This window comes from Bombina bombina, chromosome 2, assembly GCF_027579735.1.
Source record: "Bombina bombina isolate aBomBom1 chromosome 2, aBomBom1.pri, whole genome shotgun sequence".
Lineage (NCBI taxonomy): Eukaryota > Metazoa > Chordata > Amphibia > Anura > Bombinatoridae > Bombina > Bombina bombina.
In genome coordinates this window covers 387,219,622-387,246,006 of record NC_069500.1, presented here as the reverse complement: position 1 = coordinate 387,246,006, position 26,385 = coordinate 387,219,622, and the positions used below count along the sequence as shown (strand labels likewise).

Below are 26,385 nucleotides of genomic sequence, written 5' to 3'. Positions count from 1 at the left end.
AATCAAAGAATCACATTTGATTAACCCCTACTGTTCAATAACCTCACTCAGGAGATATTAACCCATGATTCTATTAAGATAAAAGGAGCCACACAGTGACCCTGTCTTCAGCATTTTCAACGTAAGTAAAATTGAAACGATCTTACCAGAATCCGTGCTGTGGAACAGAAACACAGCCTCTCAAGTGTGACAGTCTTGTAGCATCGCTCCTGACATGGACTTGAGTGAAGAAAAAGAAGACAGTGAAATTTATAAACACTGGTTGCTTAAGGAGCTGTTAGCAGGCAGTCTGGGTGGGTTCGCAGGAAGACTCTCCCTTTCATTAATGCTCTCACTGAGAGGCTGACAAGACTACTAAAAACTCCAGTCCCATATCGAAGGACAAATACCCCACCTGAGGAACAACTCTGAAATCTTCTGACACTTCTCTGCCATCCTCCTGTGATGCCTCCTGCTGGTGGCCAGGTTCACTATTCCCCAACAGTAAGGAATGAAGCAGTGGACTCTCCTTATATTAAGAAGAAAATGAGGCAATAAAAAGATGTAATTTGCGTCATCGTGAGCCTAATTTGCCAGCAAAAATTTTAAAAACAGACTCCATGTTAGCAGCTAACCGGAAACCCCAGGTAAGAAAAAAATACCTAAATTCTACCATAAACATAATTTCCATTCTGACACTGTGTAACTGTAAAGGGAAATATTAACAGACTTGACTCAAGGCTAATATATGCAATACACATTAAGAAATATATAATATAAAGTGCCTACCATAGCTGAGAGTGTCTTAAAAACTATATATACTTACCAGAAGACACCCATCCACATATAGCAGACAGCAAAACGAGTACTGAAACAGATTAGCAGAGGTAATGGCAGAGGAGTACAATGTCGATCTGTAAAGGGAGGCAGCAGATGAATCCCTGCGACCGAATTTACAGAGAGCCCTAGAATAGATTTCCCATAGGCGAAAACATGGTGGTATCATCAGACAATACTCCCTTCACATCCCTCAGACACTGTACTTAGAGAGGAACTGGGCTTCAATATGCTTAGAAGCGCCTGCCACAGACGAAATCAAGCACAACATGCTTCAACACCTCCTAAGGAGGCAAAAATTGTAAAACTGAGGTTTGAGTGAGGCAGGAGGTGTATTTATAGGCATTTGAGGTTTGGGAAACATTGCCCACTCCTGGTAGGAATGTCTATCCCATACATCACTAGCTCATGGACTATTGCCACCTATATGAAAGAAAAGAAAGCCACTTCCTGACTAAGTACCGCATCAGAGTAGGCTACAAGGATCGCAATTATTAGCGACAACCCAAACCAGGCCAAAAACACCTTGCTCACAGATTAGATAGTGAAGTACCACGTCTGCAGATACAATAAATCAATCCATGAGCCACCAATAACATAATTTATGCTTACCTGATAAATTCCTTTCTTCTGTAGTGTGATCAGTCCACGGGTCATCATTACTTCTGGGATATTACTCCTCCCCAACAGGAAGTGCAAGAGGATTCACCCAGCAGAGCTGCATATAGCTCCTCCCCTCTACGTCACTCCCAGTCATTCGACCAAGGACCAACGAGAAAGGAAAAGCCAAGGGTGAAGTGGTGACTGGAGTATAAATTAAAAAATATTTACCTGCCTTAAAAACAGGGCGGGGCCGTGGACTGATCACACTACAGAAGAAAGGAATTTATCAGGTAAGCATAAATTATGTTTTCTTCTGTTAAGTGTGATCAGTCCACGGGTCATCATTACTTCTGGGATACCAATACCAAAGCAAAAGTACACGGATGACGGGAGGGATAGGCAGGCTCTTTATACAGAAGGAACCACTGCCTGAAGAACCTTTCTCCCAAAAATAGCCTCCGATGAAGCAAAAGTGTCAAATTTGTAAAATTTGGAAAAAGTATGAAGCGAAGACCAAGTTGCAGCCTTGCAAATCTGCTCAACAGAGGCGTCATTCTTGAAGGCCCAAGTGGAAGCCACAGCTCTAGTAGAATGAGCTGTAATTCTTTCAGGAGGCTGCTGTCCAGCAGTCTCATAAGCTAAACGAATTATGCTACGAAGCGAAAAAGAAAGAGAGGTAGCAGAAGCTTTTTGACCTCTCCTCTGCCCAGAGTAAACGACAAACAGAGAAGACGTTTGTCGAAATTCCTTAGTTGCCTGTAAGTAAAATTTTAGAGCACGGACTACATCCAGGTTGTGCAGTAGACGTTCCTTCTTCGAAGAAGGATTTGGGCACAAAGAAGGAACAACAATCTCTTGATTGATATTCCTGTTAGTAACTACCTTAGGTAAGAACCCAGGTTTAGTACGCAGAACTACCTTATCCGAATGAAAAATCAAATAAGGAGAATCACAATGTAAGGCTGATAATTCAGAGACTCTTCGAGCCGAGGAAATAGCCATTAAAAATAGAACTTTCCAAGATAACAGCTTGATATCAATGGAATGAAGGGGTTCAAACGGAACGCCCTGTAAAACATTAAGAACAAGGTTTAAACTCCATGGTGGAGCAACAGTCTTAAACACAGGCTTAATCCTGGCCAAAGCCTGACAAAAAGCCTGGACGTCAGGAACTTCTGACAGACGTTTGTGTAACAGAATGGACAGAGCTGAGATCTGTCCCTTTAATGAACTAGCAGATAAACCCTTTTCTAAACCTTCTTGTAGAAAAGACAATATCCTAGGAATCCTAACCTTACTCCAAGAGTAACCTTTGGATTCACACCAATATAGGTATTTACGCCATATCTTATGGTAAATCTTTCTGGTAACAGGTTTCCTAGCCTGTATTAAGGTATCAATAACTGACTCAGAAAACCCACGTCTTGATAAAATCAAGCGTTCAATTTCCAAGCAGTCAGCTTCAGAGAAGTTAGATTTTGATGTTTGAAGGGACCCTGTATCAGAAGGTCCTGTTTCAGAGGTAGAGACCAAGGTGGACAGGATGACATGTCCACCAGGTCTGCATACCAAGTCCTGCGTGGCCACGCAGGTGCTATTAGAATCACTGATGCTCTCTCTTGTTTGATTCTGGCAATCAATCGAGGAAGCATCGGGAAGGGTGGAAACACGTAAGCCATCCTGAAGTCCCAAGGTGCTGTCAGGGCATCTATCAGGACTGCTCCTGGATCCCTGGATCTGGACCCGTAACGAGGAAGCTTGGCGTTCTGTCGAGACGCCATGAGATCTATCTCTGGTTTGCCCCAACGTCGAAGTATTTGGGCAAAGACCTCCGGATGGAGTTCCCACTCCCCCCGGATGAAAAGTCTGACGACTTAAGAAATCCGCCTCCCAGTTTTCCACTCCCGGGATGTGGATTGCTGACAGGTGGCAAGAGTGAGACTCTGCCCAGCGAATTATCTTTGATACTTCCATCATAGCTAGGGAGCTTCTTGTCCCTCCCTGATGGTTGATGTAAGCTACAGTCGTGATGTTGTCCGACTGAAACCTGATGAACCCCCGAGTTGTCAACTGGGGCCAAGCCAGGAGGGCATTGAGAACTGCTCTCAATTCCAGAATGTTTATTGGCAGGAGACTCTCCTCCTGACTCCATTGTCCCTGAACCTTCAGAGAATTCCAGACGGCACCCCAACCTAGAAGGCTGGCGTCTGTTGTTACAATTGTCCAGTCTGGTCTGCTGAATGGCATCCCCCTGGACAGATGTGGCCGAGAAAGCCACCATAGAAGAGAATTTCTGGTCTCTTGATCCAGATTCAGAGAAGGGGATAAGTCTGAGTAATCCCCATTCCACTGACTTAGCATGCACAGTTGCAGTGGTCTGAGGTGTAAGCGTGCAAAGGGAACTATGTCCATTGCCGCTACCATTAAGCCGATTACCTCCATGCATTGAGCCACTGACGGGTGTTGAATGGAATGAAGGGTGCGGCAAGCACTTTGAAGTCTTGTTAGCCTGTCCTCTGTCAGGTAAATCTTCATTTCTACAGAATCTATAAGAGTCCCCAGGAAGGGAACTCTTGTGAGTGGAACGAGTGAACTTTTCTTTTCGTTCACCTTCCATCCATGTGACCTTAGAAATGCCAGTACTAACTCTGTATGAGACTTGGCAGTTTGAAAGCTTGAAGCTTGTATCAGAATGTCGTCTAGGTATGGAGCTACCGAGATTCCCCGCGGTCTTAGTACAAGCCAGAAGAGCACCCAGAACCTTTGTGAAGATTCTTGGAGCTGTAGCCAATCCGAATGGAAGAGCCACAAACTGGTAATGCCTGTCTAGGAAGGCAAACCTTAGGTACCGGTAATGATCTTTGTGAATCGGTATGTGAAGGTAAGCATCTTTTAAATCTACAGTGGTCATGTACTGACCCTCTTGGATCATAGGTAAAATTGTCCGAATAGTCTCCATCTTGAACGATGGAACTCTTAGGAATTTGTTTAGGATCTTTAAGTCCAGGATTTGGTCTGAAAGTTCCCTCTTTTTTGGGAACCACAAACAGATTTGAGTAAAACCCCTGTCCCTGTTCCGATCGTGGAACTGGATGGATTACTCCCATTAACAAGAGCTCTTGTACGCAGCGTAGAAACGCCTCTTTCTTTGTCTGGATTGTTGACAACCTTGACAGATGAAATCTCTCTCTTGGAGGAGAGTATTTGAAGTCCAGAAGGTATCCCTGAGATATTATCTCTAGCGCCCAGGGATCCTGGACATCTCTTGCCCAAGCCTGGGCGAAGAGAGAAAGTCTGCCCCCCACTAGATCCGATCCCGGATCGGGGGCCCTCAATTCATGCTGTTTTAGGGGCAGCAGCAGGTTTCCTGGTCTGCTTGCCCTTGTTCCAGGACTGGTTGGGTTTCCAGCCTTGTCTGTAGCGAGCAACAGCTCCTTCCTGTTTTGGTGCAGAGGAAGTTGATGCTGCTCCTGCTTTGAAATTACGAAAGGAACGAAAATTAGACTGTCTAGCCTTAGCTTTGGCTTTGTCCTGAGGCAGGGCATGGCCTTTACCTCCTGTAATGTCAGCGATAATCTCTTTCAACCCGGGCCCGAATAAGGTCTGCCCTTTTAAAGGTATATTAAGCAATTTAGACTTAGAAGTAACATCAGCTGACCAGGATTTTAGCCACAGCGCCCTGCGTGCCTGAATGGCGAATCCTGAATTTTTCGCCGTAAGTTTAGTAAGATGTACTACGGCCTCCGAAATGAATGAATTAGCTAGTTTAAGGACTCTAAGCCTGTCCGTAATGTCGTCCAGAGTAGCTGAACTAATGTTCTCTTCCAGAGACTCAATCCAGAATGCCGCTGCAGCCGTGATCGGCGCAATGCATGCAAGGGGTTGCAATATAAAACCTTGTTGAACAAACATTTTCTTAAGGTAACCCTCTAATTTTTTATCCATTGGATCTGAAAAAGCACAGCTATCCTCCACCGGGATAGTGGTACGCTTAGCTAAAGTAGAAACTGCTCCCTTCATCTTAGGGACCGTTTGCCATAAGTCCCGTGTGGTGGCGTCTATTGGAAACATTTTTCTAAATATCGGAGGGGGTGAGAACGGCACACCGGGTCTATCCCACTCCTTAGTAACAATTTCAGTAAGTCTCTTAGGTATAGGAAAAACCTCAGTACTCGCCGGTACCACTACCGCAAAATATTTATCCAACCTACACATTTTCTCTGGTATTGCAACTGTGTTACAATCATTCAGAGCCGCTAACACCTCCCCTAGTAATACACGGAGGTTTTCCAGTTTAAATTTAAAATTTGAAATATCTGAATCCAGTCTGTTTGGATCAGAACCGTCACCCACAGAATGAAGTTCTCCGTCCTCATGTTCTGCCACCTGTGACGCAGTGTCTGACATGGCCCTAATATTATCAGCGCACTCTGTTCTCACCCCAGAGTGATCACGCTTACCTCTTAGTTCTGGTAATTTAGCCAAAACTTCAGTCATAACAGTAGCCATATCCTGTAATGTGATTTGTAATGGCCGCCCAGATGTACTCGGCGCTACAATATCACGCACCTCCCGAGCGGGAGATGCAGGTACTGACACGTGAGGCGAGTTAGTCGGCATAACTCTCCCCTCGTTGTTTGGTGAAATTTGTTCAATTTGTACAGATTGACTTTTATTTAAAGTAGCATCAATACAGTTAGTACATAAATTTCTATTGGGCTCCACTTTGGCATTGCAACAAATGACACAGGTATCTTCCTCTGAATCAGACATGTTTAACACACTAGCAAATAAACTTGCAACTTGGAATACAATTCAATTAGAATAATATTAAAAACGTACTGTGCCTTTAAGAAGCACAGAAGATCTATGACAGTTGAAAATTAATAAATTGAAACAGTTATAGCCTCAATCCTTATAAACAACACAATTTTAGCAAAGGTTTAATCCCATTAGCAAAGATAACAAATTCTGAAAGCAGGAAACAAATTACAGAATAAACGTTTTTTATCTCAGTCAACTATGATTCTCACAGCTCTGCTGAGAGAAATTACCTCCCTCAAAATAAGTTTTGAAGACCCCTGAGCTCTGTAGAGATGAACCGGATCATGCAGGAAATACAATGAGCTGCTGACTGAAATATCTGATGCGTAGCAAAAGCGCCAAAAAACGGCCCCTCCCCCTCACACACAGCAGTGAGAGAGAACAGAAACTGTCAGAAAAAAGATTAAGCAACTGCCAAGTGGAAAAATAGTGCCCAAACATTTATTCACTCAGTACCTCAGCAAATGAAAACGATTTTACATTCCAGCAAAAACGTTAAACATAATTTCTAGTTATTAAACAGCTTTATGTACTTCTTACAGTGTAATTCTAGTGAAGTACCATTCCCCAGAATACTGAAGTGTAAAGTATACATACATGACATTATATCGGTATGGCAGGATTTTCTCATCAATTCCATTGTTAGAAAATAAAAGCTGCTACATACCTCTATGCAGATTCATCTGCCCGCTGTCCCCTGATCTGAAGTTTACCTCTCCTCAGATGGCCGAGAAACAGCAATATGATCTTAACTACTCCGGTTAAAATCATAGCAAAAACTCTGGTAGATTCTTCTTCAAACTCTGCCAGAGAGGTAATAACACACTCCGGTGCTATTTTAAAATAACAAACTTTTGATTGAAGATATAAAACTAAGTATAATCACCATAGTCCTCTCACACATCCTATCTAGTCGTTGGGGTGCAAGAGAATGACTGGGAGTGACGTAGAGGGGAGGAGCTATATGCAGCTCTGCTGGGTGAATCCTCTTGCACTTCCTGTTGGGGAGGAGTAATATCCCAGAAGTAATGATGACCCGTGGACTGATCACACTTAACAGAAGAAATAGGATTAACTCCTTCATTCCCAATAAAGGAGATTGACCTCAGTCTCAATCTCACATACAAAATGTTCCTGCCCACTGTCTGCAATTAATCCTGCACCCAGGATTCTAGTCCCAAACATGAATGCAGAGAGATTTCAGCTTAAAACCCCTTTAGTGCCAGTCTCCCAGCCCCAGAAAACGAAGGAATTTACCTGCCATCTAGCAGGAGGACAGATTTTGCACCTCCTTACAGAGACCTATAGAAAAAAAAAAAGAACAGAGTATACCTACTCTGGCTTTCTATAAAAGGGAAGCAAAATGTTAGGAAAATGCAGCAAGGCCCACCTCAAGTTCCAAACTGCTTTAAAGCCACCACTACCCTACTGAAGAGATTAACGTGGGCTACAGCTAGACCCCAAAAAAATCTTGCTTGTAGCGAAAGAAACCAATTTTCTTCAGACACCAGAACTTCACCTCCTCCATTGACATAGGCAAAGAGAATGACTGGGGATTATGGGTAGGGAGTGGCACTTAACAGCTTTGCAGTGGTGCTCTTTGCCTTCTCCTGCAGGCCAGGAGTGATACTCCCACTAGTAACTGATGACGTTGTGGACTCACCATATTTTAGTTAAGAAATAATCCTTTTGTATAGATATGGATCCTTGAGGTCCATAGTAGCAATAAACTGACTCATTTTAGATTAAGGATACAATTGTGCGTAATGTTCCCATTATACAAATGGAAACCCTGACAAACATGTTTAGGGCTGTTAAATCTAGGACAGGACTATAAGTCCTTTCGGATAATTAACAGATTGGAGTAAAACCCTTGACCCTGAGGCAACACTGGTACTGGGGTAAATTATTCCCATATCCTCAAAATCCTTTATAAAGGCTGCTGCCTATGAAGGATTTTTGGCAACATGAGATAGGGCCGCTAGTCAATAAGGAGGAATCTGCTTCAAAGAAAACAAAACGCTCAATTTATTGAAGGACAAAAAGATCAGTCTGGATATTAAAACTATTTTTCCCGATGAATCCTAAAATTGTTTAACTTATACATAGGTTTATAAATCTGTACATGACATAAGCATCAGTATGTAGTATACATGTATATACTAATGCATAACCCATATTTAACCTGCCACTTGTCCTTACTGACTAGAGAAGCACCACATATACACCAACAGGTACACAGTAAATACTTGTAAATCCATGTCTAGAATAAGCAGATACAGCTTATACTTACAAAGTGAATACACAATGTACATTGTTAATGAAAATATTCATGAATAATGTTCAGTATCTGCATGATAAGCATATGTGCATACATATAAATTATTCAAACAATAGGTATAAAAGAGATACCAATTGATCTTAGTGCTAAAGGATCTCTACTGTTAATTAAAATATTCATGATCAATGTTCAGTTTCTGCATGATAGAACCTTTGTGCAGAGATATAAATTATACATAGCATAGGTATAAAAGAGATACCAATAAATATTATCTCTAAAGAATCTACAATGTTGTACTAACATACAGACGACTGCATTTGGAATTAAACATACAGAGTAATATACCTAGAGGAGCATATATTTATAGAGACAGAAGATCTGCCTGTGTAAAAATCATTATGTGTGCTGCTGCACATGCAATAAACAAACAGCTTCTAGAGATTTGCATATAATAGTGTACATAGCCGTACATGAAGTACATTACTGCAAATAATATTCCAAAGAGCATAAAATGTACAACAGTAGGAACATAATAGGGGGTGCTGGGAATATGGGGGTGGAGCAATGCTCTAGAATCTACTGTTGGACAGGGAAAGTAATCCCATGTGTTATGATCTTGTGGAAATCAACTTATTGGAAGATTACTTAATAACATTTTTGGCATTCTAGTTGGACAACCTCTAAAACAACTTTGGCTATTTCAATTTTAGATCATTGGGTACCAAAAAGGATTGAGGACCTATACAAAAGAAGATTTGGATATTCACACCATTGGTGTGTCAGAATAAATAACAGACAGTTATCAATCTTTACGCTGCTTTGGTAGCAAAAAGTAAATTCTGTTTCAAAACCTTTTTGAAATGAGTGAATTAATACATTAAAAAAATAAAAAAAATTAGACAAGTTATGTCAGTGTGTACTTTACGAGCAGTAAAATGTAAATCTAGGTAAGGGAAACGTTCCATGTAGAATTTTCTTTATGGAAAAAAAGAAAATGTATCACCAATAATGGGTTTATATTTTTACACCAATCTATTTATGTAGATGTTTGGCTTTTAACTACAAAGATTGGTCAAATAATAAAGGTGAAAATATTAGACTCAAATTAGATTGTTGCAGAAATTACACATTACTTTAAAAGGTCAATTTCATAAACACGCAAAAATAACAGACTTTAAGAAGGACTTTGTCCTATCATATGACGGACAGAACTAAAAATTATTTAGTCGTTAAGAAGAAATGGTAAGTGGTCATATTCTGTCCCTACTTCCTAGAGTATAGGGAATCACTTATGGTGTGTGTTTCCTAAAAGTAAGCCCCAGGGCTAGAAAAGGTACAGCAGGGGGAAAAAAACAGAATTTATGTTTACCTGATAAATTACTTTCTCCAACGGTGTGTCCGGTCCACGGCATCATCCTTACTTGTGGGATATTCTCTTCCCCAACAGGAAATGGCAAAGAGCCCAGCAAAGCTGGTCACATGATCCCTCCTAGGCTCCGCCTTCCCCAGTCATTCGACCGACGTAAAGGAGGAATATTTGCATAGGAGAAATCATATGATACCGTGGTGACTGTAGTTAGAGAAAATAAATCATCAGACCTGATTAAAAAACCAGGGCGGACACACCGTTGGAGAAAGTAATTTATCAGGTAAACATAAATTCTGTTTTCTCCAACATAGGTGTGTCCGGTCCACGGCGTCATCCTTACTTGTGGGAACCAATACCAAAGCTTTAGGACACGGATGATGGGAGGGAGCAAATCAGGTCACCTAGATGGAAGGCACCACGGCTTGCAAAACCTTTCTCCCAAAAATAGCCTCAGAAGAAGCAAAAGTATCAAATTTGTAAAATTTGGTAAAAGTGTGCAGTGAAGACCAAGTCGCTGCCTTACATATCTGAACAACAGAAGCCTCGTTCTTGAAGGCCCATGTGGAAGCCACAGCCCTAGTGGAATGAGCTGTGATTCTTTCAGGAGGCTGCCGTCCGGCAGTCTCATAAGCCAATCTGATGATGCTTTTAAGCCAAAAAGAGAGAGAGGTAGAAGTTGCTTTTTGACCTCTCCTTTTACCAGAATAAACAACAAACAAGGAAGATGTTTGTCTGAAATCCTTTGTAGCCTCTAAATAGAACTTTAGAGCACGAACTACATCCAAATTGTGCAACAAACGTTCCTTCTTTGAAACTGGATTCGGACACAAAGAAGGCACAACTATCTCCTGGTTAATATTTTTGTTAGAAACAACTTTCGGAAGAAAACCAGGTTTAGTACGCAAAACCACCTTATCTGCATGGAACACCAGATAAGGAGGAGAACACTGCAGAGCAGATAACTCTGAAACTCTTCTAGCAGAAGAAATTGCAACCAAAAACAAAACTTTCCAAGATAATAACTTAATATCTACGGAATGTAAGGGTTCAAACGGAACCCCTTGAAGAACTGAAAGAACTAAATTGAGACTCCAAGGAGGAGTCAAAGGTTTGTAAACAGGCTTGATTCTAACCAGAGCCTGAACAAAAGCCTGAACATCTGGCACAGCCGCCAGCTTCTTGTGAAGTAAAACAGATAAAGCAGAAATCTGTCCCTTCAAAGAACTTGCAGATAATCCTTTCTCCAAACCCTCTTGTAGAAAGGATAGAATCTTAGGAATTTTTACCCTGTTCCATGGGAATCCTTTCGATTCGCACCAACAGATATATTTTTTCCATACTTTATGGTAAATTTTTCTAGTTACAGGCTTTCTAGCCTGAATAAGAGTATCAATGACAGAATCTGAGAACCCACGCTTTGATAAAATCAAGCGTTCAATCTCCAAGCAGTCAGTTGGAGTGATGCCAGATTCGGATGTTCGAACGGACCTTGAACAAGAAGGTCCCGTCTCAAAGGTAGCTTCCATGGTGGAGCCGATGACATATTCACCAGGTCTGCATACCAAGTTCTGCGTGGCCACGCAGGAGCTATCACGATCACCGAAGCCCTCTCCTGATTGATCCTGGCTACCAGCCTGGGAATGAGAGGAAACGGTGGGAACACATAAGCTAGGTTGAAGGTCCAGGGCGCTACTAGTGCATCTACTAGAGTTGCCTTGGGATCCCTGGATCTGGACCCGTAGCAAGGAACCTTGAAGTTCTGACGAGACGCCATCAGATCCATGTCTGGAATGCCCCATAATTGAGTTATTTGGGCAAAGATTTCCGGATGGAGTTCCCACTCCCCCGGATGAAATGTCTGACGACTCAGAAAATCCGCTTCCCAATTTTCCACTCCTGGGATGTGGATTGCAGACAAGTGGCAGGAGTGAAGCTCCGCCCATTGAATTACTTTGGTCACTTCTTCCATCGCCAGGGAACTCCTTGTTCCCCCCTGATGGTTGATATATGCAACAGTCGTCATGTTGTCTGATTGAAACCTTATGAATTTGGCCTTTGCTAGTTGAGGCCAAGCCTTGAGAGCATTGAATATCGCTCTCAGTTCCAGAATGTTTATCGGGAGAAGAGATTCTTCCCGAGACCATAGACCCTGAGCTTTCAGGTGTTTCCAGACCGCGCCCCAGCCCACCAGGCTGGCGTCGGTCGTTACAATGACCCACTCTGGTCTTCTGAAGCTCATCCCTTGGGACAGGTTGTCCAGGGTCAGCCACCAACGGAGTGAATCTCTGGTCCTCTGATCTACTTGGATCGTCGGGGACAAATCTGTATAATCCCCATTCCACTGTCTGAGCATGCCCAGTTGTAATGGTCTTAGATGAATTCGCGCAAAAGGAACTATGTCCATTGCCGCAACCATCAAACCTATTACTTCCATGCACTGCGCTATGGAAGGAAGAAGAACAGAATGAAGTACTTGACAAGAGCTTAGAAGTTTTGATTTTCTGGCTTCTGTCAGAAAAATCTTCATTTCCAAGGAGTCTATTATTGTTCCCAAGAAGGGAACTCTTGTTGACGGGAATAGAGAACTTTTTTCTACGTTCACTTTCCACCCGTGAGATCTGAGAAAGGCTAGGACAATGTCCGTATGAGCCTTTGCTTGTGGCAGAGACGATGCTTGAATCAGTATGTCGTCCAAGTAGGGTACTACTGCAATGCCCCTTGGTCTTAGCACCGCTAGAAGGGACCCTAGTACCTTTGTGAAAATTCTTGGAGCAGTGGCTAGTCCGAATGGGAGTGCCACAAACTGGTAATGCTTGTCCAGAAAGGCGAATCTTAGGAACCGATGATGTTCCTTGTGGATAGGAATATGTAGATACGCATCCTTTAAATCCACCGTGGTCATGAATTGACCTTCCTGGATGGTAGGAAGAATTGTCCGAATGGTTTCCATCTTGAACGATGGGACCTTGAGAAATTTGTTTAGGATCTTGAGATCCAAAATTGGCCTGAATGTTCCCTCTTTTTTGGGAACTATGAACAGATTGGAGTAAAACCCCATCCCTTGTTCTCCTAATGGAACAGGATGAATCACTCCCATTTTTAACAGGTCTTCTACACAATGTAAGAATGCCTGTCTTTTTATTTGGTCTGAAGACAATTGAGACCTGTGGAACCTTCCCCTTGGAGGTAGTTCCTTGAATTCCAGGAGATAACCTTGAGAAACTATTTCTAGCGCCCAAGGATCCTGAACATCTCTTGCCCAAGCCTGAGCGAAGAGAGAGAGTCTGCCCCCCACCAGATCCGGTCCCGGATCGGGGGCCAGCGTCTCATGCTGTCTTAGTAGCGGTAGCGGGCTTCTTGGCCTGCTTACCCTTGTTCCAGCCTTGCATCGGTCTCCAGGCTGGCTTGGTTTGAGAAGAATTACCCTCTTGCTTAGAGGATGTAGAATTTGAGGCTGGTCCGTTTCTGCGAAAGGGACGAAAATTTGTTTTATTTTTAGCCTTAAAAGACCTATCCTGAGGAAGGGCGTGGCCCTTTCCCCCAGTGATGTCTGAAATAATCTCTTTCAAGTCAGGGCCAAACAGCGTTTTCCCCTTGAAAGGGATGTTAAGCAATCTGTTCTTGGAGGACACATCCGCTGACCAAGACTTCAGCCAAAGCGCTCTGCGCGCCACAATAGCAAAACCTGAATTTTTCGCCGCTAATCTAGCTAACTGCAAAGTGGCGTCTAAGGTAAAAGAGTTAGCCAACTTAAGTGCTTGAACTCTGTCCATAACCTCCTCATAAGAAGATGCTTGATTGAGCGACTTTTCTAGTTCCTCGAACCAGAAACACGCTGCTGTAGTGACAGGAACAATGCATGAAATTGGTTGTAGAAGGTAACCTTGCTGAACAAACATCTTTTTAAGCAAACCCTCTAATTTTTTATCCATAGGATCTTTGAAAGCACAGCTATCTTCTATAGGGATAGTGGTGCGTTTGTTTAGAGTAGAAACCGCCCCCTCGACCTTGGGGACTGTCTGCCATAAGTCCTTCCTGGGGTCGACCATAAGAAATAATTTCTTAAATATAGGGGGAGGGACAAAAGGTATGCCGGGCCTTTCCCATTCTTTATTTACAATGTCCGCCACCCGCTTGGGTATAGGAAAAGCTTCGGGGGGCACCGGGACCTCTAAGAACCTGTCCATCTTACATAATTTCTCTGGAATGACCAAATTGTCACAATCATCCAGAATAGATAACACCTCCTTAAGCAGAGCGCGGAGATGTTCCAATTTAAATTTAAATGTAATAACGTCAGGTTCAGCTTGTTGAGAAATTTTTCCTGAATCTGAAATTTCTCCCTCAGACAAAACCTCCCTAGCCCCTTCAGACTGGTGTAAGGGCATGTCAGAACCATTATCATCAGCGTCCTCATGCTCTTCAGTATCTAAAACAGAGCAGTCGCGCTTTCGCTGATAAGTGGGCATTTTGGCTAAAATGTTTTTAATAGAATTATCCATTACAGCCGTTAATTGTTGCATAGTAAGGAGGATTGGCGCACTAGATGCACTAGGGGCCTCCTGAGTGGGCAAGACTGGTGTAGACATAGAAGGGGATGATGCAGTACCATGCTTACTCCCCTCGCTTAAGGAATAATTTTGGGCAACATTATTATCAGTGGCATCATTGTCCCTACTTTGTTTGTCACATTCATCACATATATTTAAATGGATAGGAACCTTGGCTTCCGAACATACAGAACATCGTCTATCTGATAGTTCAGACATGTTAATAGGCATAAACTTGATAAAGCACAAAAAACGTTTTAAAATAAAACCGTTACTGTCTCTTTAAATTTTAAACTGAACACACTTTTTTACTGAATATACGCAAAAGTATGAAGGAAATGTTCAAAATTCACCAAAATTTCACCACAGTGTCATAAAGCCTTAAAAGTATTGCACACCAAATTTGAAAGCTTTAACTCTTAAAATAACGGAACCGGAGCCGTTTTTACATTTAACCCCTATACAGTCCCTGGTATCTGCTTTGCTGAGACCCAACCAAGCCCAGAGGGGAATACGATACCAAATGACGCCTTCAATAAGCTTTTTCAGTGGATCTGAGCTCCTCACACATGCATCTGCATGCCTTGCTTCTCAAAAACAACTGCGCATTAGTGGCGCGAAAATGAGGCTCTGCCTATGACTAGAAAAGGCCCCCAGTGAAAAAGGTGTCCAATACAGTGCCTGTCCGTTTTTTTAACAAAATTGCCAAGATTAAAATAACTCTCCAAAGTTATAAACCATTAAATATGCTTATATAGTAATCGTTTTGGCCCAGAAAAATGTCTACCAGTCTTTAAAGCCCTTGTGAAGCCCTTTTATTCTTATATTGAAAATTAAGAAAATGGCTTACCGGATCCCATAGGGAAAATGACAGCTTCCAGCATTACCAAGTCTTGTTAGAAATGTGTCATACCTCAAGCAGCAAAAGTCTGCTCACTGTTTCCCCCAACTGAAGTTAATTCCTCTCAACAGTCCTGTGTGGAAACAGCCATCGATTTTAGTAACGGTTGCTAAAATCATTTTCCTCTTACAAACAGAAATCTTCATCTCTTTTCTGTTTCAGAGTAAATAGTACATACCAGCACTATTTTAAAATAACAAACTCTTGATTGAAGAATAAAAACTACATTTAAACACCAAAAAACTCTGAGCCATCTCCGTGGAGATGTTGCCTGTGCAACGGCAAAGAGAATGACTGGGGAAGGCGGAGCCTAGGAGGGATCATGTGACCAGCTTTGCTGGGCTCTTTGCCATTTCCTGTTGGGGAAGAGAATATCCCACAAGTAAGGATGACGCCGTGGACCGGACACACCTATGTTGGAGAAAAGGAAATGTATGCTTACCTGATAAATTTGTTTCTTTTACAATATGACAAGTCCACGGATTTCATCCTTACTTGTGGGATATCGCCTCCTGGTCAGCAGGAAGTTGCAAAGCACTCCACAGCAGAGCTGCATATATATATATATCTGTAGTCGTCTGCAAGTAAAATTTCAGGGCACGGACCACGTCCAAGTTATGCAACAGGCGCTCCTTCTTACAATTTCCTGATTAATATTCTTATTAGAAACAACCTTAGGAAGGAAACCAGGTTTGATACGTAAAACCACCTTATCAGAATGGAAAATAAGATAAGGCGAGTCACATGGTAACGCTGAAAACTCGGAAACTCTCCGAGCAGAAGAAATAGCAACCAAAAATAAAACTTTCCAAGATAACAACTTAATATCTATGGAATGCATGAGTTCAAACGGAACCCCTTGAAGAACATTAAGAACTAAATTCAAACGCCAGGGTGGAGCAATTGGTCTAAATACAGGCTTGATTCTGGTCAGAGCCTGACAAAAAGACTGAACGTCTGGAACATCTGCCAAACGCTTGTGAAGTAAAATCGACAAAGCAGAAATTTTTCCCTTTAAGGAACTTGCTGACAACCCCTTTTCCAATCCTTCTTGGAAAAGATAAAATCCTCGGAATCCTAACTCTACTCCATGAGTAGCCCTTGGATTCGCACCAATAAAGACAATTATGCCATGTCTTATGGTAGATCTTTCTAGTGACAGGCTTACGTGCCTGAATCAAAGTATCAATGACCGAATCAGAGAACTCCCGCTTAGATAAATTAAGCGTTCAATCTCCAAGCAGTCAGCTGCAGAGAAACAAAATTCAGATGTTGGAAGAGTCCCTGAATAAGAAGGTCCTGCCTCAATGGAAGCTTCCACGGCCGCAGAGAGAACATGTCCACTAGATCGGCATACCAAGTCCTGCGAGGCCATGCAGGCGCGATTAGAATTACCGAAGCCCTCTCCCGTGTGATCCGTGCAATCACCCGGGGAAGGAGAGCAAACGGTGGAAACACATAAGCTAGGCTGAACGACCAAGGCACTGCCAAGGTATCTATCAGTTCGGCCCAAGGATCCCTCGACCTGGATCCGTATCTTGGGAGCTTGGCATTCTGACGAGACGCCATCAGATCCAATTCCGGTCTGTCCCATCTGAGAATCAGAGTGGCAAAGACCTCCGGGTGGAATTCCCACTCCCCCGGATGAAATGTCTGTCTGCTTAAAAAGTCTGCTTCCCAGTTCTCCACTCCTGGGATGTAGATTGCTGACAGATAACAAGAGTGAGCCTCCGCCCACTGAATTATCTTGGAGACTTCTGTCATCGCTAAGGAACTCCTTGTTCCTCCCTGATGATAGATTAAAGCCACAGTCGTGATATTATCCGACTGAAAACGGATGAATTTGGCCGAAGCCAACTGAGGCCAAGCCTGAAGCGCATTGAATATCGCTCTCAATTCCAGAAAATTGATTGAAAGTAGAGACACCAACCGAGACCACAAACCCTGATCCTTCAGGGAATTCCAGACTGCACCCCAACCTAGTAGGCTGGCGTCCGTAGTCACTATCACCCATGAGGGTCTGCGGAAGCACGTCCCTTGGAACAGATGATCCGGCGACAACCACTAAAGAAGAGAGTCGCTTGTCTCCCGGTCCAGATCTATCTAAGGAGACCAATTTGCATAATCTCCATTCCACTGCCTGAGCATGCTCAGTTGTAGTGGTCCGAGATGAAAACGAGCAAACGGAATGATGTCCATTGCCCCCACCATCAATCCAATTACCTCCATGCACTGAGCCACTGATGGCCGAGGATTGGACTGAAGGGCTCGGCATGTATTCAGACTCTTTAACTTTCTGACCTCTGTCAAGAAAATTTTCATGGATATGGAATCTATCAGAGTTCCCAAGAAGGGAACCCTTGTCTGTGGACTTGGTGAACTCTTTTCTAGATTCATCTTCCACCCGAGAGTCCTCAGAAAGGACAGAACCATGTCTGTATGAGACTTTGTCAAATGATAAGACACCTGGATCAGAATATTGTCTAAATAAGGCGCCACTGCAATACCCCGCGGCCTGAAAACCGACAGAAGGGACCCAAGAACCTTCGTGAAGATTCTGGGTGCTGTGGCCAACCCGAAGGGAAGAGCCACAAACTGAAAATGTTTGTCCAGGAAAGCAAACCTTAGGAACTGATGATGAGCCTTGTGGATAGGAATATGAAGGTATGCATCCTTCAAGTCCATGGTAGTCATATATTGAACCTCCTGGATCAAAGGTAGAATTGTTCGAATAGTCTCCATCTGGAAGGATGGGACTCTAAAAAACTTGTTTAGACTCTTGAGATCTAAAATAGGTCTGAACGTTCCCTCTTTTATGGGAACCATGAAAAGATTTGAGTAAAACCCCTGCCCCTGTTCCAGTACTGGAACGGGACGAGTTACTCCCATAGTAGAGAGATCTTACACAACGTAAGAACGCCTCTCTTTTTATCTGGTCTACAGACAATTGTAAAAGGAGAAACCTCCCCCTTGGGAGAGAATCTTTGAATTCCAGTTGATACCCTTGGGATACGATTTCCAGTGTCCAGGGGTCCTAAACATCTCCTATCCAAGCCTGGGTAAAGAGAGAAAATCTGCCCCCTACTAGATCCGGTCCCGGATCGGGGACCACCCCTTCATGCTGTCTTGGAAGCAGCAGTGGGCTTCTTGAGTTATTTACCTTTATTCCAAGTCTGGTTGGGTCTCCAGACGGCTTTTGCTTGAGCAAAATTCTATTCCTGTTTAGCGGAAGAAGAAGCAGGGACTCCTTTGAAGTTCCGAAAGGAACAAAAACTATTGTTTACCCCTCAGTTTAGCTGCTTTATCATGAGGTAGGAGATGACCCTTACCTCCCGTAATGTCAGAACAGATTTCTTTCAAGTCAGGCCCGAATAGGGTTTTTCCTTTGAAAGGAATAGCCAAAGGCTTTGACTTGGATGACACATCAGCAGACCAAGACTTTAACCATAATGCACTACGCGCTAAAATGGCAAATCCGGCATTCTTAGCCGCCAACTTGGCAATCTGAAAGGTGACGTACGTAATAAAAGAATTAGCCAGCTTAAGAGCCTTAATTCTATCTAAAATTTCCTCTAAAGGAGTCTCAGTCTTAAGAGACTCTTCTAAGAGGACAAACCAGAAGGCCGCCGCAGTTGTAACTAGTACAATGCAGGCCGTCGGTTGTAATAGGAAACCTTGATGAACAAAAAGCTTCTTTAAACCTTCTTTGAGGTCCTTCTCACTGGATACACAAGGACAGATTACACCAGTAGTGCAAAAGTCCTGATAATCCTGGACCACTATAGGTTAGTGTCACAGGATGAACATTAACACCCTACTCCCAAAAGTCAAATACCTTAAGAGTAGAAAATGCAGAAAAATGGAGTGTAACATTTTAATGAAACATTACTGTCACTTTAAATTTTAAATTATGAGTGTACTTTTTCTATATTAAACAGAAAGCTAAATTATCGCAAACAGCTGACTGTAGCAAAAACTCAAGGATGGTCCCCTACAGGGAAAAAAAATATGTATTTAATCTGAAGGGATACCAGAGAAGAACTGTGACTTAAATTGGCACAATACCCCAAAAAAGGTGAAGTTACTTTTGCTATATATGGCATAAAACCCAGAACCCCCAGACTTCATACGTAGCCTATAGGAGTCTGTCAGTAACTGAATGGGGCACTGACAGATAAACGTACATACTGAGTGTCTCTAAAACTGCTCTGCTATATGCTAATTCAGCAGAGAACATTATCTAGACCACTGAAAGACCCTCACGCATAAAGCCTCTCAACTATATACTATAGTATAGCTGCGAGGGCTCTGGCATCCCTTTCAGTAAGAAACTACCACAAGCGGGTAAATGATGGCGCGCACCATAGCTCTGCCCATCGTGGACGCCTCAAGTGAAAAACTCCCGGTCTAATGTAAGACAAATGGAGCAGAGTTGAAGATGAAAAACAATACCCCTATGTAATGAATATGTTGGGGACAGTAAAAAAACAATCATAACCCCTGCAAGGAGATCTCCTGTCGGATGTCCCTTAAAGCCGTAAGGAATCAAACCTCCCTGTCGGTTGTTATATTAGTTTAAAACCACACAGCAGGAGACAAGACATAAATGTCCTTTTTACATATGCCATAAAATAAACCTCCCTGTTGGCCGTAAGACCTGTTAATACAAGCCAATGGGAGCCAGCACAGATAAAAACGTGTATAGTACAATGTTATTCCACTGTTACTGTCTAAGCCCCTGGCCGTCGTGAGAGATAGCCAGACACCCCAGAGCGCAATTGGACAAGCCCCGCCCCTCGTAGGCGTTACCTTAGTCAGCTCCCGGTCGCCATCTTTTGTTTTAAGTATAGGCGCCGGGGACAAACAGAAAAAGTGTATAACACAGTTATCAGAAAATATATAGAGAAAATGTTGTCTGTGCAATCTCCCGGGCACCCTTGCTTTAAATATAGGCACCGGGAGACATATAAAAAACACCTGTATACTGCCCTTAATAAATGTGATCACAATAATCCACAACATAGGGCGATCCGATACACACATTCTGCGTTACAATGAGCATGATATTAATAATCCCAGAGCTCATTATAATCTCACCCGGTCAGTCTGAATATAAAATATAAAACCACCGGTAGATAAGACACATGCAAACCCCAGTGTCCCAGCTGCCTTAAGTCTACTAATAGCTAGGGGAAACTTACATGTACTACCATGAGGAATATTGAAAAATGACAAAGTGCCCAAGCCTTCTTCTGAGATGCTTTCCCCCCAGAAATAAAGACAGCACTTACCTCATGTTGCCCGACAGCAAAGGCATTCCACCCGGCTTGCGAGGTCCTAAATTCTCTCCTCACATTGGCCTGTGGACATAAAAAAGTACTGAGTTTATTTCCTTCCCTCAGACTTTACAAGCAGGGCAGCAACACTCTGGGAGGCGCAGTGAGAATTATAACCCACAAGTTCCCATTGCTTTGAAGCCACCAAATGCTTCTCTTTTTGCAGTGAAGAGAGTGATTTGGTCTAGGCTATACCCCAGAACAAAGTAGCACACTGAGGGACTACTTAAAAAACAATAAAATCTTGATTGAAGAATCTATAACTAACACCTCACTCTGCCTCTTCCTATCACTAACACAGGCAAAGAGAATGACTCGGGGGGGGGGGGGGGGAGGGAAGGGAGGGGCTATATATGCAGCTCTGCTGTGGAGCTCTTTGCCACTTCCTGCTGACCAGGAGGCGATATCCCACAAGTAAGGATGAAATCCGTGGACTCGTCATATCTTGTAAAAGAAAAAGGAAGGAAACATACAGATCCATTATCCATAGAATTCCACAGGATGCACACTTAAGTGGTGTTGTCCATTTAGATATGCTCAAAGTACAGTAGAGATGAAGAATCCTGGACAATATCCTTCATGCTCCTGCAGTATTGTTCTGTATATACAGGTGAAACTCGAAAAATTAGAATATCATGCAAAAGTTCATTTATTTCACTAATGCGACTTAAAAGGTGAAACTAATATATGAGATAGACTTATTACATGCAAAGCAAGATAGTTCAAGCCGTTATTTGTCATAATTGTGATGAATATGGCTTACAGCTCATGAAAACCCCAAATCCACAATCTCAGAAAATCAGAATATTACATGCAATCAATAAAACAAGGATTGTACATAGAACAATATCGGACCTCTGAAAAGTATAAGCATGCATACCGTATGTACTCAGTAGTTGGTTTGGGCCCCTTTTGCAGCAATTACTGCCTCAATGCGGTGTGGCATGGAAGCTATCAGCCTGTGGAACTGCTGATGTGTTATGGAAGACCAGGATGCTTCAATAGCTGCCTTCAGCTCTTCTACATTGTTTGGTCTCATGTCTCATCTTTCTCTTGGCAATGCCCCATAGATTCTCTATGGGGTTCAGGTCAGACAAGTTTGCTGGCCAATCAAGCACAGTAATCCCACAGTCATTGAACCAGGTTTTGGTGCTTTTGGCAGGTGCCAAGTCCTGCAGGGAAATGAAGTCAGCATCCCCATAGAGCTTGTCTGCGGAAGGAAGCATGAAGTTCTCCAAAATCTCCTGGTAGACGGCTACGTTGACCCTGGACTTAATGAAGCACAGTGGACCAACACCAGCAGATGACATGGCTCCCCAAATCAACACAGACTGTGGAAACTTCACACTGGACTTCAAGCATCTTGCAGTGTGTGCCTCTCCATTCTTCCTCCATACTCTGGGTCCTTGGTTTCCAAATGAGATGCAAAATTTGCTCTCATCAGAAAAGAGGACTTTGGACCACTGAGCAACAGACCAGGTATGTTTTTCTTTACCCCAGGTAAGACGCTTCTGACATTGTTTGTTGTTCAGAAGTGGCTTGTCAAGAGGAATACGACATTTGAAGCCCATATCCAGGATTCGTCTGTGTGTGGTGGCTCTTGATGCACTGACTCCAGCCTCAGGCCACTCCTTGTGAAAGTCCCCAACACTTTTGAATGGCCTTTTCCTGACAATCCTCTCCAGGCTGCGGTCATCATTGCTGCTTATGCACCTTTTTCTTCCACACTTTCCCCTTTCACATAACTTTCTATTAATGTGCTTTGATACAGCACTTTGGGAACATCCAAACTCTTTTGCAATTACCTATTGAGGCGTTCCCTCCTTATGGAGGGTGTCAATTATGGTTTTCTGCACAACTGTCTGGTCAGCAGTCTTTCCCATGATTGTGATTCCTACTGAACCAGACTGAGAGACCATTTAAAGGCTCAGGAACCCTTTGCAGGTGTTATGGCTTAATTAGCCAATTAGAGTGGGACACTTTGAGCCTAGAATATTTTTCTGAGATTGTGGATTTGGAGTTTTCATGAGCTGTAAGCCATAATCATCACAATTATGACAAATCACGGCTTGAACTATCTTGCTTTGCATATAATGAGTCTATCTCATATATTAGTTTCACCTTTTAAGCTGTATTAGTGAAATAAATTAACTTTTGCACAAAATTCAAATTTTTCGAGTTTCACCTGTACAAGGTAACAACAGTCCACAAAATCACTGGGGGGTAGCACAAGGATAATACTCTGTTTTAAAGAGTGTATAAAAGGAATTTATTGCAAGGTCACATGCTGAAGCCATAACAATGGTATAAGGGTAGCTGGATCCTTGCAGTTCTGTACTAAAAGGGTACAAAATATATTACTTCAGTGCAAAATAACAATTAAGCTGGAGCAAAGCTTACACTAATTGAAATACATGTTATATTGGAATAGAAGAGGTACATGCAGGCAAGGTGGTTCCTACCTCCCCTCCAACTTAAGTAAAAAGTTTTTATCTACTGTAAAAGTTAGTAATTTTGAAAAGGTTAGACACCAATGGTAAAACAAAACAAACAATTGTTATAAGACTATAATAATATGTGAGCACAAACATTCAGTAACCTTACCACTCAGGTCTAGTAACTTCTACATCAACAATGGTCCCGGGAGGTGGATTCTGAAGTCTGCCACCAGAATGTGCAAAAAATCTGGCATTGATCCTCTTCTTAACCACAATTACAGTCAGTTTAGGGCTGTTAAAGAAAGAAAGCAAAAACAGAATTTATGCTTACCTGAAAAATTTCTTTCTTTTGCGATGTACCGAGTCCACAGATTCATCCTAACTTGTGGGATATTGTCCTTCCTGACAGGAAGTAGCAAAGAGAGCACCACAGCATAGCTGTCTATATAGCTCCCCCCTTAACTCCACCCCCAGTCATTCAACCGAAGGCCAAGGATGAAAAGGAGAAACTATAAGGTGCAGAGGTGACTGAAGTTTACATAAAAAATACTATCTGTCTTGAATAGACAGGGCGGCCGTGGACTCGGTACATCGCAAAAGAAAGAAATTTATCAGGTAAGCATAAATTCTGTTTTCTTTTGCAAGATGTACCGAGTCCACGGATTCATCCTAACTTGTGGGATACCAATACCAAAGCTTTAGGACACGGATGAAGGGAGGGACAAGACAGGAACCTAAACGGAAGGCACCACTGCTTACAAAACCTTTCTCCCAAAAATAGCCTCCGAAGAAGCAAAAGTATCAAATTTGTAAAATTTGGAAAAGGTATGAAGCGCCAAGTTGCAGCCTTACAAATCTGTTCAACAGAAGCATCATTTTTAAAAGCCCATGTGGAAGCCACCGCTCTAGTGGAGTGAGCTGTAATTCTTTCAGGAGGCTGCTTTCCAGCAGTCTCATAAGCCAAACGGATGATGCTTTTCAGCCAAAAGGAAAGAGAGGTAGCCGTAGCCTTTTGACCTCTAAGCTTTCCAGCATAGACAACAAGCAAAGAAGATGATTGGCGAAAATCTTTGGTTGCCTGCAAATAAAACTTCAAGGCACGAACCACGTCCAAGTTGTGCAACAGACGGTCCTTCTTAGAAGAAGGATTAGGACACAGAGAAGGAACAACAATTTCCTGATTGATATTCCTGTTAGAAACAACCTTAGGGAGGAACCCAGGTTTGGTACGCAAAACCACCTTATCAGCATGGAAAACAAGATAAGGCGAGTCACATTGTAATGCAGATAGTTCAGAAACTCTTCGAGCTGAAGAGATAGCAACTAGAAATAGAACTTTCCAAGATAGAAGCTTAATATCTATGGAATGCATGGGTTCAAACGGAACCCCCTGAAGAACTTTAAGAACTAAATTGAGACTCCATGGCGGAGCAACAGGTTTAAACACAGGCTTAATTCTAACTAAAGCCTGACAAAAAGCCTGAACGTCTGGGACATCTGCCAGACGCTTGTGCAACAGAATAGACAAAGCAGATATCGGTCCCTTTAAGGAACTAGCGGACAATCCTTTCTCCAATCCTTCTTGGAGAAAAGACAAAATCCTAGGAATCCTGATCTTACTCCATGAGTAGCCTTTGGATTCACACCAAAAAAGATATTTACGCCATATCTTATGATAGATCTTCCTGGTGACAGGCTTTCGAGCCTGAATCAAGGTATCTATGACCGACTCAGAGAAATCACGCTTTGATAAAATCAGGCGTTCAATCTCCATGCAGTCAGTCTCAGAGAAATTTGATTTGGATGGTGGAAAGGACCCTGAAGTAGAAGGTCCTGTCTCAGAGGCAGAGTCCATGGTGGAAAGGATGACATGTCCACTAGATCTGCATACCAGGTCCTGCGTGGCCACGCAGGAGCTATTAAAATCACTGATACTCTCTCCTGCTTGATCTTGGCAATCAGTCGAGGGAGCAGAGGAAACGGTGGAAACACATAAGCCAGGTTGAAAGACCAGGGCGCTGCTAGAGCATCTATCAGCGTCGCCTTGGGGTCCCTGGACCTGGATCCATAACAAGGAAGCTTGGCGTTCTGTCGAGACGCCATGAGATCCAACTCTGCTTTGCCCCAGCGATGAACCACTTGTGCAAACACCTCCGGATGGAGTTCCCACTCCCCCAGATGAAAAGTCAGTCGACTTAGAAAATCCGCCTCCCAGTTCTCTACACCTGGGATATGGATAGCTGATAGGTGGCAAGAGTGAATCTCCGCCCAGCGAATTATCTTTGAGACTTCTAACATCGCTAGGGAACTTCTTGTTCCCCCTTGATGGTTGATGTAAGCCACAGTCGTGATGTTGTCCGACTGAAATCTGATGAACCTCAGAGTTGCTGACTGAGGCCAAGCTTGAAGAGCATTGAATATCGCTCTCAATTCCAGAATATTTATTGGAAGGAGTGACTCCTCCTGAGTCCACGATCCCTGAGCCTTCAGGGAGTTCCTGACTGCACCCCAACCTAGAAGGCTGGCATCTGTCGTCACAATTGTCCAATCTGGCCTGCGAAAGGTCATACCTTTGGACAGATGGACCCGAGATAGCCACCAGAGGAGAGAATCCCTGGTCTCTTGATCAAGATTTAGTAAAGGGGACAAATCTGTGTAATCCCCGTTCCACTGACTGAGCATGCATAGTTGCAGCGGTCTGAGATGTAAGCGTGCAAACGGCACTATGTCCATTGCCGCTACCATTAAGCCGATTACTTCCATGCACTGAGCCACCGAAGGGTGCGGAATGGAATGAAGAATACGGCAGGAATTTAGAAGCTTTGATAACCTGGATTTTCATTTCTATAGAATCTATCAGAGTCCCTAGGAAGGAAACTCTTGTGAGTGGGGATAGAGAACTCTTTTCCTCGTTCACTTTCCACCCATGCGACCTTAGAAATGCCAGTACTATGTCCGTATGAGACTTGGCAATCTGGAAGTTTGAAGCCTGTATCAGGATGTCGTCTAAATAAGGGGCCACCGAAATGCCCCGCGGCCTTAGAACCACCAGAAGCGACCCTAGAACCTTCGTGAAGGAACTTGGGGCTGTAGCTAATCCAAAAGGAAGAGCTACAAACTGGTAATGCCTGTCCAGAAAGGCAAACCTGAGAAACCGATGATGATCTTTGTGTATCGGAATGTGAAGATAAGCATCCTTTAGATCCACTGTAGTCATAAATTGACTCTCCTGGATCATAGGCAGGATGGTACGAATAGTTTCCATCT

General features: G+C 43.0%; 1 protein-coding gene across 1 annotated transcript in view; it reads right to left on the bottom strand.

Annotated features, from left to right (window-relative positions):
* Positions 1-26,385, bottom strand: part of PIWIL1 (piwi like RNA-mediated gene silencing 1) — a 331,463-nt gene that overhangs the window by 121,361 nt on the left and 183,717 nt on the right. Inside the window, exon 9 of the mRNA XM_053699780.1 lies at positions 23,285-23,410. Within this exon, the coding sequence (XP_053555755.1) occupies positions 23,285-23,410 (126 nt within the window). The remainder of the gene's footprint in view (positions 1-23,284; positions 23,411-26,385) is intronic.